At 39.3% G+C, this 15,056-nt stretch overlaps 1 protein-coding gene across 1 annotated transcript in view; it reads right to left on the reverse strand.

Moving 5' to 3' along the window:
* The window catches only part of LOC138758395 (E3 ubiquitin-protein ligase HECW1-like), a 284,362-nt gene that overhangs the window by 91,038 nt on the left and 178,268 nt on the right, over positions 1-15,056 (reverse strand). Inside the window, exons 16-18 of the mRNA XM_069927283.1 lie at positions 11,251-11,360; positions 10,024-10,144; positions 8,408-8,521 (exon numbers count right to left, since the gene is read on the reverse strand). Of these exons, the coding sequence (XP_069783384.1) occupies positions 8,408-8,521; positions 10,024-10,144; positions 11,251-11,360 (345 nt within the window). The remainder of the gene's footprint in view (positions 1-8,407; positions 8,522-10,023; positions 10,145-11,250; positions 11,361-15,056) is intronic.

Raw genomic sequence — 15,056 nt, forward strand, 5'->3', positions numbered from 1 at the left:
TGGTGTTTCTGAAACCATTTACTGTGTTCATTTATTTTCAATTTAAGCAAGGATAATTTTGGGTCATTCAGTTGCTGCACCTTCAATGTTAAGTTTATCCCTTTCTTCAGTGGCACAGATTCATGGTGGGCAGTTACACACTGTCTGAATGGACAGTTCTTCATGTGAAAGCTCAGAATGTTTTGGCCATGTAGACTGGTCATTTTGTACTGTCACTTTTCAAGCTGAATGCACTTCTCTTAATGGTGTCTTACCAAGATATCTTCATTTTCCTCAGTGTGGAATTCCAGCCCATTTGAGATGAAAGTCAAGGTTCCATTAGTTTTTATATATATATATATATATATATATATATATATTTTTTTTACTTTCTATGCCTATGCATGAGGTTCGAGTGATTCCAATATGTGATCAATAAGATCCCTCTGCTTGACTCTACCTATCTCACTGTTAAAAGCAACATTAGGGCCATACAAACAGGAGCAGGCTATTCAGTACATATCCATCCCACCAATACTTGTTGCATTATTCAATGAGATTATCTGCAACCCACCTTTACACACATGCCTGGTTAAAAAACCACCAGTCACAAAATTAAAATTAATAAGTGTGCTAGCTGCTTTTGAAAAAGAACAACAAAATGTTATTCTGATTTGTTCTCTCAGACTTGACATGTATCACCATTTAGTTGTCTGTATTAAACTGCATTTGCAAAGTTGTTTCTCAAAATACAAAGTACTTCCTTCTACCATCCACAGACTCTCAACTTCTTCACAAATTTGGTAAAACACTGAGGCGTGGTCTCAGAGTAATGGAATTTAACAGTACAGAAGCAGGCCTTTTCACCAAATTGTCCATGTTGACCAAGTTGTCCATCTGAGCTAGTCCCATTTGCCCATGTTGAGATCTTTTGATCTGGATCTCTTCGGAATGGCACTTGGTAAATCAAGCCAATCAGAGTAGAAACAAGGCATCATTATTCCATGTGTCCACAACCTCTTATTTAGAATTACCAGTCTATTACACAAGATTTCCTGTCTCCATTTAATCTTGTTCATAAGTATGTTTAGAAATTGAATATAGAAAGAAAACTGTAAATATTCTTGTATGCATCTGCTGGGCATCTTATTCATAATTCAATATGTGTAATCAGACTTAACTTATCCCTTTCATATTTTCTGGCAATACTTTCCAGACCACAGCATAGACTAACTAGAAGAAGAAGGGAGGCAGGTGGATGAGAATGGCACCACTGGCAGGCTCTCGTCCAAGGTACAAACAATCCTGACTTGAATTACTGTATATACTCATTTAAAAGGAGAGACCAGGTAAAAGTCAAATCCCACCCCCCCACCCTTATTTTTGGCCCAAAAATCTGGTATTTTCCATATAACACATGTAAAAGTTAAGCCCAGTCTCTCCCCTTGGACCCAACTGCCTGCAGGCCAGAGCTCCCGACACCTCAGTCACAAACTCTCACCTCAGCTCCGGCCACCCTTCTGATCGGAGCTCCCGACACCTCGGCTGCAGACTTCCATCCCCCCCCAGTCCTGGGCACCTGCCCATCGGAATTCCCAACAGCTCCGATGCTGACTTACCACCCAGTCCCAGATGCCTGCCCATCAGAGCTCCCAACTCCTTGAACGTGGACTTCCCAACCGGTCCTGATCATCTGCCCATTCAAAATTCTGATACCTTTGATGATGCTGATATTTACAGCACTCAAAAGTAGGAGCCATGTCATAGTCGACCCATAAATGTAACATTTTAAAATAGCTGACAAAATTTGACTTCTACACGATTATTTACAGTAGAGGTGCTCCCTAACTCTGCTTGGTATAAATTTTCTCTATCAAGTATAACTACAAGTATAGTTGCATCAATTAGACAACGCTTCAGAAAGGTAACGCATCAATTTTTCAAGGGCATTTGAGGATGAATAATGCTAGTGTCACTAATATCCTATAAAATATCCACGTTGACTAATTTTGATCAATTCCAAGCACTCAGCAAATAGAGGTGAACAAGGAAATCTTCAGATGCTGGAGTCTCGTGCAAGATACAAAAGTGCTGGAGGATCTGAGAAAAGGATTGGGCCCTGAAATGTTGATTTTTTTTTACTTATTATGAATGCAATGAGACCTGCTGAGTTTCTCCAGGACTTTTGGACATTGCAAATATCCAATAAGGCAAGCAACTTACCTGTTGAGTTTGTTATTGGCATCTTAGAACTTGGCAACACCTATCTGTGGGGAAAGTAATTATCTCTGGTTGCTGTTTATCTAATTCTGATGATTAGAAACTTGTTTTTGTTTTGTGAATTTGCCAGGACATAGCTACTTTCTGCCACTTTGTGATATCTGGTGAGGTACTCTGTCACGATCTCAGCTGGCTATCTACCCATACTAAAGATGCAGCATTTCTTTTCCCACCAAGGCTCCACATTAACCTATTGTTTTCAAAATGCTGGCTTGTTGTCAAAATCAAATTTAAGCAGAATTCATCTCCATTGAATTTGGACCCATTCAATTCTAATGCCACTATTGATCATTCTAATGCCATTCTCTCCTATTTTTGGGAAAAATTAACTGAACAAAGTTGTTAAAAAGAGGAATTATCGTTTCTGGTTCTTTTGATTTCTTGAAGATGATCTTACTGGATTCACTTTATTATAATTACATTGACCGAAATAATGCCATAAAAGAACCAAGTGATACATTTGGAGAGGTCAAATAAGGATAGAACATACACGATGAATGGTAGGATTCTAGAGAGTAGAGAGTATTGAGGAACAGAATGATTTTGGTGTAAAGTCTGAAGATTTCTGAAGGTACAGCACAGGTAGATAACGTGATAAAAAGGATGCTTGTCTTACTTAGCTGGGGCATAGAAAACTGGCGCAGATAAATTCTACTACAGTTTTGTAAAACATTGGTGAGGCCACATCTGGAATATTGTGTCGATTTTTGGCCACTGCGTGGAAAAAGGAATTGATTTCTCTGGAGTGGGTGCAAGAGAGATTTACCAGGGTGTTACTTGGGATGGAGTTGTCTCAGTTATGAGGAGAATGGATGGGCTAGTTTTCTTTTCCTTGAACTGAACAAAGTCAAAGGGGAAACACAACAACTACAGATGCTGGAATCTTGACTGGACAAAGAAAAGCTGGAGGGACACAATGGGTCAGGCAGCGTCCATGGGTAGAAATGATCAGGCTGAAACCATTCAACTTTATCTTGAAACACAGACCACTTCTCTACATGGATGCTGCCTGGCCTGTGAATCCTTCGAGCTTCTCATTGCTTGCTTAAGTTAAAAGGGGGTGGGGGGGGTGGATTTGATGGAAGTGTACAAAATTATGAGGGGCATAAATGGTGAAGATAGTGGTAAACCTTTCCCATAAGAGAGTTGTTTAGAACAAGAGGGCATTTGTTTAAGGTAAGGAGTAAGAGGTTTGAATGGGATGCAAGGAAGATTATTTTTTCACCTGAAGAATGGTTGGAGTTTGAAATGCACTACCTGAGAGGGTGGGCAGAGTTTCTCTCACAACATTGAAGAAGTATTTAGTCCAGCACATGCATGCCTAAGGCACTGAAGGTTAAGGCCCAAGTTCTGGTAAATAGGTCTGGTACCAATGGTCAGCTTAGGCAGAGTAGGCAGGTGATACTGCTTCTGTGTTATTTGGCTCAACAGGTCAAGCAGCATCTGTAGAAACAAGAGAATGGTCAATGTGTTTGGTCTTGACCCTGCGTGAGAACTGGGAGTACAGAGGGAGGGTTGCGAGTATCAAGATGTGAGAGGGAAAGGTGAGGCAGGGCCAGTAATAGGTAGAATCAGGTGAAGAGAGAGGGGAAATGATGGACAGATGGAAGAGTTGAGATAGTGTGGTGGGAGGTGCAGAGGTAGAAGCTGAAGTGTGAGCGATGAAACAGACAAGAACAGGAAGATGGAAGGAGAGGGTAGGTTGGGGGAGAGGAATGTAGGTGTACAGGTGTGTGGTGATGTAAATTGGGGTTCAAAATATTTCCTCCATGCTCTCCAGTTGAATGCAGGGTTACGAGCTGAAATGCTGGCTGTTTTTTTTGCCTTTACTGATGGTACTCAGACTGTTGAGCTCCTCCATCAGTTTATTCTATGCTCTCTATTCTGGTATCTACAGTATATAACCTGTTTCTACTTTCCATCTGAGTTCAGCGAATATTGACACAGGTCTTCAGGAGACGGATTTTCTTGGAACTTGGAAGTAAATCATGAAAATCTGTAGACATTGTGACTGAAATTAAAAACACAAAATGCTAGAGAAACTCAGCAGGTCCAACAGTGTCCTTTATGCAGCGAAGGTAAGAACACATACCTTTGTTACTGGACCTTATTTTCGTTCACTGTTCTCCTCCAAGCCAACATTCATTTGGGGGCTTGCTTTGTTTTGCTGGGTTTTTTTGGGAGACATTTTTTATGATATTTGTGCTTAGCTGATTCAAAGGACATAAAATTCATTATTGATGAAATACAGCTTCTATTTTACTTTTTTGCATGTTAAGATATAATAGTAATTCCATTTGCTTTCTACACAGTGGCGTAGATGATGCCAATGTTTCTTCGGACGTCTAAAGAGTAACATGATGGTTGCTGGAGATTTGAAATTAAATCAAGGCTTGAGCCCTTCATCGAGGTATGGAAAAATGTCAGCAGGCATCCAAACAAAAAGGTGGTCGGGGAAGGGTGGGCAAAGGCAGGAGGTGATAGGTGGAAAAAAGAGGGAGGGGATAGCAGTGATCTGGGGGAGGAAGGATGGCTGGGTGAGTGGAGGGGGATGGGAGGGAGGAGAACTGGAAAAACTGGGAAGGGGAGGGGAAAAAGCCAAGCAGGTTAGCAGCAACCAGAGAAGTTGATGCTAATACCACCTGGCTGGAGGGTGCCCAGATGGAAAATAAGGTGTTGCTCCTCCAATCTGCAGGTGGTCTGGGTAGGTCAGTACATAAGGCATCTGAGCGTGGGAGTGTGACTCGGAATTGAAATGGTTGGCTACTAGGAGGTCTCAAACTTTTTTACTTTTACTCTGCCATTTTAACTTTATAAGTAGGGACTTCAATCATCACACCAGGACAACAGAAGAAATTCAGCCTTTATTGTGAACATCTATTGACATGGGGTGACTGGCCTCATTTTAGAGCTTATATAAGATATCCCAGAACAAAAAAAAAGGGTACAACCATGTATATCAAGTGAGGCATGTGTTAAGTCTAGATAGCAAAATACTGATTGTGAATGGAATTGGGCTCAGGTTAACAGCAGGAGATGCCAGAAGTTGGATGGAGCATCACGTGATTTTACAAGAGCCCCACTAAGGAGAGCAGCTGCTGAATGCCGCTGAATGTCATGCTGGGCTTTAGTTTGATGTACATCCGAAGATAAGAATAAAATATTAATAAAGCCCCATAAGAGATTAATCAGGAAGGACAGGGCAGATCAAACATGTGTTTGAGGAATCAAATAACTTTTATTTCTTTTCCATGTTTTCTCATAATTTTAAAGAGAAATTATACAATGGTATCACAATGAAAGGATTTAATAGTGAGTTCTTTCTAAAGTCATAACACGTTTGATTTATTTTATCTATTTTTTTAGCAAGTGCACACCAAAAGCATGCACTCTTGAGACAGTGGAGTAATCCAGTGCCACACCAGGCTGGGATATGTCCCCAGTCAGTGAATTAATTACTTTCACTTCCAGCACTGTTCCTCTATCCTGCTCTCTGTTCCATAGCTTGTTTCCCCACTCCACAAATGCACTTGTCCCAGACCCAAAAACCCATACTCCACCTTCAATCTCGGACTCTTAATCCACCATTTCCCCAATGAAACTGCAGATCCCAACCGATATTCCTCCAGTGGGAATTAGGGAATGGCAGTTCCTGACTCACCCCATCCCTGCCACAACTGTTATGCTTCTGGTCCACGATCCATTTTCTATCTCTGCTCCTTCTCAAATGCAGGGCTCTCATTCCATCTTTCAACTACACCAAAAGGCTGCAAATACCAATCAACCCCTAATCTGGCCATCGAAACAAAACCACAAGGTGAAAACAAGCGAGTGCTGGTCAGCTGTACCCAAGGCCTTTGAGCTTGGGCACAATTAAAGATGTTAAAATAAAGACCATGAGTGTCACTATGCCTACTAACCATACCCAGTGCTGTCAAATTTGAATACTGTCATTTCTCAACTAATCCATCTCAACATATGCTTGGAATGTTCCTGTCGATTATCTTCCACATAACTACTCCAGCAGCATTTACATGCTGAGCCTCCCATCTCTGAAATCCTTTGCAATACATTTGCTCTAACACTGAAACTGGGACCAGCTAATGTTTCCAAAAGACTATTTGCAATTCTGGTTCGTCAACGATCATTGATGTGTGAGAAAGGCTGCCACAGTCATGCAGCAGAAAACAGTTTGTACTAGAAAGGCATTTAGTGAACCTGCAGATTTTATAATGGCAAGCTACATTACTAATTGATGCAACCTACATCATCTCTTAGCAATGGCGTTGCACTCTAGGCTCTCAATAGGAGTAGCCGCTGGGTCCATTGTATTTGTTATCTCTTTCAATGATCTGGATGATAATGTGGTAAATTGGATCAGCAAATTTGCAGCAGTTAACAGTAAGATTGAGGGTGTAATGGACAGCAAGGAAGGTTTTCAAAGCTTGCAGCAGGATCTGGACCAGCTGGAAAAATGGGCTGTAAAATGGCAGAAGGAATTGAATGCAGACAAATGTGAGATGTTGCACGTTGGGAGGATAAACCAGGGTAGGACTTGCATGATAAACAGAAGGGAACTGCAGAGTGCAGTAGAACATAGGGATTTGGGAAAAGAGATACATAATTCATTGAAAATGGCATCACACTTAGATAGGGTCATGCAGAAAGTTTTTGGCGCATTGGTCTTCATAAATCAAAGTAGAGCACAGGTCTTGAAGGGCTGAATTATTGGGAAAGGTTGAATAGGTTTGACTTTATTCCCTGAAACATCAGATAGAGGTACACAAAATTATGAGGATTAATGCAAACAAGTCTTTTCCACTGAGATTGGGTTAGACAAAAACTAGAGGACATGCTTAAGAGTGAAATGTTTAAGGGGAACATTAGGGGAGACTTCTTCACTCAGAGGGTGGTGAGTGTGCAAAATGAGCTGGCCAGTGAAGATGGTTGATGAGGGTTTGATTTTGACATTTAAGAGGTTTGGATGGGAGGGGTATGGAAGCTTTGGTATGGGTTTGGGTCGATGGAACTGGGAAAAGTAAATGTTTTGGCATGGACTAGATGGGCTGAAGACCCTGTTTCAGTGCTGTACTGTTTATTGGTTCTAAACAAGCAAGACGAAGTGAATCGGCCTTATATTCTGTCATGTTATTCCAGTAGTTTTACTTTTCCTAATTTGTAAAGGGTAGATAGACTTGTACTCCTGAATTATTGTCAACTCAACATTTGGTAGATTTATAGGTTTGCACTAGTTCCCCCTTGACCAACTATTTGTGTAACATATGTCATAAACCTCTTGAAAAAAATAATTTTCTTTGTTGATCAGCTTACTTCTTTGCAACCCACCACTGAAGCCTACTATTGGTCATACAGTTTGGTACATTTGAACAAATCCAGCATATAGCACTCAGAAATACTGTAGCTCCCAAGACATTTAGAAATCTCATTGTAGCAAGTCTGAAGATTGCCTCTGCAATGGACACATTTCTTATAAAGAAAATTGCCTTGCCCCCTTCACATCAGAGCCCTAATAAAACACTGATGTTTCACAGCAGTTACTGGGAGAATTCAATGGATATTTCAACCCCAAGACTCCAGCAAGGGAGCACATTCTGCATGATGCAAAAGGTTAGGAGGATGGACAACAAAATCTGCTGGAATTAGGTTTGGTTATACAGTATAGGAATGGCTGAGATCAATTCTTATTGCAGGAGGAATATTCTGCTAAAAATGTTTATACAGGAGAATACAGGATTGACTGGGGTTTATATTATAAAGAACAGAGTTATAAATTATATGAATTCTTGAATTTGGACAGGACTTCATCTGATTTGACCAATCTCAAATCACACTGAACGTGAGGCTGTACAAAGCATGTACAAGGTATTTTGATACAATGCGACTTATTATGAGATCAAATTGTGTTTACTTAGAGGGAATTTGCAACCATTATCAAAAATCAAATGGATTCATCAGAGTTAGGTATACGTTGGAGTTGAAGTTTATTGATGAAAGAGTGCTTTTCCATAGAGTAATTTAAAAAGGTTACAGTAGTTTTCCCCCTGATACTGTTGAAAAATGTTGTAAATGTAACACAAAAAATTGAAGAAAATGCAATCAGTGGGAAATTAATGAAAAAACTCCATACCCTTCTTCTCCCACGAATGTGACGTAAAGTTTGTTCCGCTGGAGATCTTTGCGTGAATAGGCCATAACCTGATTGAAAGTACCTTCCAGTAAGTGGTCCCGACGTATAATTAACCTGCATTGGATAGAGCAGAGCTCGAGTGAGAAGACAAAAATAGCCAGGTGGGCAGGAATGTTGGCAGTGTAATTCTTACCGTAAGGAGTTCATTTTCTTTTGTAATTGAGAGCATATGTATGCTCTATTTAAAACACACAAATTATTTTTCTTGGGAACAAAGTCTACATTTTTTAACATTTTTTTTTACATATCTCTTGCATGGGTTTTATTTTCACAAGATACTTTTTAAAATCTAAATGATACAATAGTTGACTGAACCACTGCCATATAATCTGTCAAAAATTTCAATAGAATTGACACATACTTTTACTCTTATTCAAAATAAATATTTCAGGAAGATGGTCTATCTTTGCAAAATTAGAATAAAATATACCTTCGTGTCTCAGTTACATCATGGCCTCAGCAAGTTTCAAAGTGTTTCACAGCCGATGGCTACTCATGTGCTCAGTATGTTGAGCAGTTACAACAAAGATATGTTCTTGCCATGGACTTTTGGGGATTGAATGTGCATCTCAAGCTAACCTGCTCCATAAAAAGTGTAGTGCCCAAAATAGGGTGGCCATTCCAAAGGAGGACATTTCTATATATACACACATACATAGTGTTTAAAAAATATTTTTTTAATATAAAATTTAAACAGTATTGCAAAATAACAAATGAAAACACATTGTGTGTGTGTGTGTGTGTATATAATAACCTATGACCATGTTCTCCTTTGGAATGGCCATCCTAGCACAAACGTGCTGGAGAAACTCAGCAGCTCATACAGCAGCCATTGAAAGTAAAAGAGTCAACATCTTGGGCCTGAGTCTTTCTTCAGGAGTCCCCAAAATCAGGCAGATGCTTAAATAAAGTGGTGGGAGTGGGGAAAAGGGAAAGGGATGGAGCACAGGCTAACAGGTGATAGGAGGATACAGGTGGGGGGGGGGGGGGAAGAATAGAAAGGAACTGAGAGGTGAAGGGTGAGATAGAAGAGGGCTGAAAAACATGGTTTTTGAATGGAGAAGGGAGAGGGTGGGAAGCTGGAGGAAAGGAGACAGAGGAATGAAGGAAAGAAAGAGACCAGGGAAAGGGGCTAAAGAAATCTGAAGAAGTCAATATCAATGTCGTCTGGTTCAAGACTGCAGAAATGGAGTACAAGGTGTTCTTCCAATTTACACGTGGTCTCAACTTAGCAGTTCATGAGGCCATTGGCAGACATGCAATGTGGCAATGGGGTATGGAATAGAAGTGGTTAGGGATTTGGAAGTCCTTGCTGAATTCTCTACCACATTTGTGCACAGAATTAGACCCCCGCATTTGCTGATTTCTTGTTTACTTCCATTTTTTTCCACGAAAAACTTTGTTGAATTTTAAGGGATTATCAGTTCAGTGGAGCCTAACCTAATCAAATGCCCAAGTTTCTGCTTAGCTTTACCTCACAAAGCTCAGTGTTGTTGAGTTTGAAAATATATTTAACTTGCAAGATCATGATGAAATTACAAATGTTGTGCTCTTACTTAATCTTTGCTGGCCCTTGCCCATAACCTTTGGCCTCAAGTTTTCTGTAGAAACTTCTCAGTTTAGCTTCAAAGTCCCTCCTGTACGGTGCAGGAGCCCTTGCACTTGCACGTTGCATACCTAGCCAGCAAAAATGAGACAAATTAGCTTTCTGCCTGTTTATTTCCAGTTTTTGACATAAATTAAAATCATTTTGTTTTGCAATGAACTTCTTCTCCTCTGTGATATGGGTGCATTAGTCCTCTGTGCTGTAGAATACATGACAGAATGCAATAAATGGCAAAATACCATGATCCTCTGAGTCAACCGGTGGGGATCATCTACACCACCATTCTTCATTGCATATAAAACTCTTCTGCTGATGTGCTTTTGTGTTATCTCTGAGGGTGGATGTGAACAAATCAAAGTACTGGTCCATCTGACCAAAATCCAACAGGAGCCAACAATGTTAAGGTCAGCCATTGAAAATAGTATAGGTCCTTAGTTTCAGATTATGACTGAATTGGCCATGTTTGTGTCAGCATTTGATGTTCTATCTGAGTAAACCAGGTTGCCTTATCTCTTGGAAAATGTCAAAACTATGAGGTTTTATCGGAACTAAAGTTGAAAAAATTATTTAGTACATAATGATTGTGTCCAAAATATATTCTCTGGCATTCTTGTATCAATATCATTCTGTAGCAAGTGATTCAGACACACAGTGACTAGTAAGAATCCATATGGAAATGCAGGAAGTGAAGTAAGTGAAGTGAAGTAAGTTTTCTGATGTTCCAAAATAATGTATTACCTCTTCAGAAACATAATGAAGGACCTGCTTGCAATACAAAACTAGCAAGAGATCTGGGGTCATTGATCAAAGGCTACTTCTGTATATTATTACGGCTCAGGTTTACCAGGAATGGTTTTGGCTGATCACAGTCCTCGTCTAAATCTTTCACCCCATTAGAATATCTTCTAACGCCAAGAATAATTGTAATTACTGCTAAAGTCTTTCATCTTTTGGATAACGCTAATTGAACCTGTGGTGTTCCAGATGAAATGTAACAAAACCTTATTTTTAAAAGCACTTGTTTTCATCTTACTGAAATCGATCACTTTGAAGGGAAGTCCCATTTCTGATTGTGAGCTGCGTGGATCTTGCTGATTGATTTGTCTCATGTTACAAGATTGTGTGGGTAAGTGTCAGTACAGTTCCATCACTGAACACAAAGTTCAAACCAATTTACCTGGTGAGTTCTGAGGGGAGGATCCAGGTGAACAACGAGGAGAGTAGCTATATCCTGGATGAAACAAAGCATGTGCTGGAATGTAGGACATAATTTCATCTTCAAAGAGGCTAAAAGAAAACAGAGCATGTAAATCCATGTTTGATATATTTTCAGAGAATGATCTAATTGGTATTGAGAGGACATTTTAATTTTAGAATGTAGTGTGCATTTTAATTCTAATTCTCATAAAAGATAGATAAATAAGATTTCATACTCAAAAATAAAATCAAAAGCATACTTGCTGGATACATCATAATGTGGTATGGGAGCTGCTCTGAGCAAGATCAGAATAAGCTACAGAAGATAGTGAATGCAGCTCAGAACATATTGCACACTTCTCTCCCCTCCATGAACTCCATCTACTTAACTTGCTGTCTAGAAAAGGCAGCAACACACTGAAAGAGCCATCACACTCGCAACTCTCTCCTCCCATTGAGGAGAAGGCTTAACAGAAGCACCAAAAGGCTTAAAGACCGTTTCTTCCCCACACTCATCAGGCTCCGAAGTGAGCTCTGCAAAAGTGTATTCATACTGTCCTTGCTCGGCAATAAATAATCTTTCTTTTCATTGTAATCCTATACCCTGTAAGTTGTGGTTATTACGTGGCTACATGAATGTAAGAATTAACCTGTTACTGTTCACAGGAGAACCTTTCTCACTGCATAATGTGACAAATAAACTTAAGCCTTAAAGTGTATAATAAATGGACACCAGCTGGATTTTCTGGTCAGCATCAAAAGAACAGTTTTCATCTAGATCTTGTAATAGAAGTTTGCAGAATTTTAATCTCTGCAATTTCCTGCTTAAGATTGGAGATTTTGCATTGTTCTTCAAAGTTACAGGCAGAAGGCCAGCTAATCAATCAATTAAAAGAAGTTCCACAGCTGGAAAAGTAATATTCAGGCTATATACAGTACATCCAATTTAAATCATTAGCCTTTTTCACACTTCCAAGTGATCCCAGGAATTAACAGACAATCTGCCTTTAAAGTATCCAGTGTGAAAGAAAAATCTTCTCAATGCTGGCATGAGATGACATCATCTCATGCCGGGGACTGATGGCCTTGACCCCTAGTACAATCCCAGCATCTGCAGACGCTGGCGTTACAATCAGCAAGTGTAAAATGGCAATTGCATTGTGGGATTGAAATGACCCAAGTTTTTGTGTGAGTGCAGGAATGAAGGACGAAAAGATTGGAATGAAGGACGAAAAGATTAAAATGAAGATATAAACTTTGCCATGGGTAAGTCTCAGTGGGGGGATAGAGTGAAAGAGGAAATAAATAGCAGTAGTGTACAATTTTTAAACAGCATGGGAAGTTGGTAGCGCTATAGTGCACAATTTATAAAGTCCGTGGGAAAAAGTGATGGTGGATCTCACATCCCAGAATGCCATGCAGCAGATAAACCCCTCCAAAAGTGCTCGGTGCATTCAGCCGTGCACACTCCATGCATTCAGCCATGCACACAGCCCTTTCTCCACTGCACGAAATTCTGGGAGGGCAGGTCCTCCATTGCTTTTTCTCCATGGTATTTCTATATTGTGTGCTATTGTGCTTCCAACGTTCCCATGCAGTTTAAAAATTGTCCGCTATTGCTATTTATTGCTAGTACTTTCCCATGGTCCCTTATACAGGTTTATGTGGGTCGACACAACAACAACAGGGGTTGAAGGGCTCATACTGTGCTGTACATAAAGCTTAATTATGTTATAATTAGTAATTATTAATTTTTTTCTAATATAAGATCATAATACATTGATCAGGATTTAGGACAGGTCCACAATTGCTTGATGCATCATGACATCACTGGTAGAAGGTAGAAAAGTCCTAACCCTGGGATGGCTCCTTGCATGTGTGAAAGCGTTCAGTGTCCCACAAGAGTGAAAAGCCATATCCCCATTCCTGTCCTGGGACACTGAGACAATTTAGAGGGATGCAAGTGTGAAAGGGGCTATTATATGTAATGGAAGACATTTGTGACATTGATGTGATATGAAAGAGAAATGTTCTGAGCAAAATACCATATTTGTTATACTTTTTAAAAAATCTTCAGTGTTTAAAATTTATTTCAGGAGATTCCTCTCTGCAAAATGATTGTTAGGCCAGTTGAAGTAATATTGACAGCATTCCACTAAAATGTAAGTATCTCCTGATTCAACAATTTATTTTTTTTAATTTTACAGTGACAATGAAAGGCAATTATATTAATTCCATGCCAAATCAATGATTCCCAAATAAGATACATTTCTGAAGCTTACAGAGGAAATTTATATCAGTAGCTTCTGAAATTCTGTGCTTAACTCTGTATAACATAGGTCATATTATTACTAGTACCAATTTTGAGCTATTCCCTCTTCAAAAAAAATCTCTATATATTGAGAACAGTTTATTTGAAGCAAGTGCAATCTTTATTTATTCAAATAATATTGTGCTTTTATTTACTGAAAAATGAGAGAGTAATGACCATGAAACGTCATCGAGTTTCATTAACTCGATGAAGACTTGCAAATAACAAAGATGTTTGCATGTTCTAAATCTGACAGTGTTGGCCAAAAAGGAGAAGGAATGCATTTCCAGGAATATACAACTAGATTCTCGCTCTCTCTCCTTTCTCCCTCCATCTATCCATCCACAGCAATAGTGGTGCCCTGCTTGATCCAGCCTGGCTTCTTTTTGCTTTTCCCAATTACAGAAGCCATGATTGAGTCATTTTGATACACTTCATGTGATATCAAAAATGGATGAGAGGAATTTGGCCCAAACAACATCTTGGTTGCAATAGTGCACCCCAGATTCAGCCATGCCCCCAGCCAAGCTGCCTCAGTACAGTTTCAATAACAATAGCCCCCTGAATTGAATTTGGTTCCCTCATCCAAAACAGGAAGTGATATTCAGACCAAATTTACTGATGATACCAAGCTAGTTGTCAGAGGGAGGAAAAGCAGCCAATGTATCAGTACACTTTAACTTGAAAACCTCCACTTTTATTTCATTTGGGCATTATCCCCTGCAGGTTCCTTTCTTGTCATACTTGTAGCTTGATATATATACTGTAGCTTGACTTTCCTGGGTAGCACGTAAAATAAAGTTTTTCACTCTATCTCAGTATATGTGAGGGAAAAAAACCCAATTGATTCAATTCAAAGAACTAAATAACATTTTCTTTTTAAAAAATATGCCATATCTTAAGTGATAGCTTTGGAAAGCAGTCCACACAGAAAATGGTATTCAATCTATTATTTTTTTTAAAACTGACATTTTTGTGGAGCTGGTTCGCCACGAAATGCTACTATGACATCCTGACACACATTTCTGGAACAACTTTTAGAATGAAGGAATAGCATCAGCAGGTTTTTTTAAATAAAAACCTTTTTCATGCTTCTTTTTCCATTTTATTTCTTACTGCCCAAAATATTGATCTCTCTTCTTCAAGAGGATTTTGTTTTCATTTTCAGTTCTTTTTTAATGTTTTAAGATACTTTTTCTGAATTTTTTAATGGGTATACTTATCCTGGAGCTCAGCTGTTTCTGAAACCTTGCTTCCTTTCAGCTCTGGGGACCTGATATTTAGTGCTCCCCAGCTACTCTGCTGGGTCTTTGATGTTTCAACAGTCATCATTTTGAAACAGTCTTTTTTAAAATAAGATCAAGTTCTGTCCTCCTTTCAAAATATTACTATTATTATATGGTTATTGTTATTGTTATTGAAAGAACCCAGTTGGAGATGTTATTGTTCATTTTCATAGCACAAAGACAAATGAG

This window comes from Narcine bancroftii, chromosome 1, assembly GCF_036971445.1.
Source record: "Narcine bancroftii isolate sNarBan1 chromosome 1, sNarBan1.hap1, whole genome shotgun sequence".
NCBI classification, from domain to species: domain Eukaryota; kingdom Metazoa; phylum Chordata; class Chondrichthyes; order Torpediniformes; family Narcinidae; genus Narcine; species Narcine bancroftii.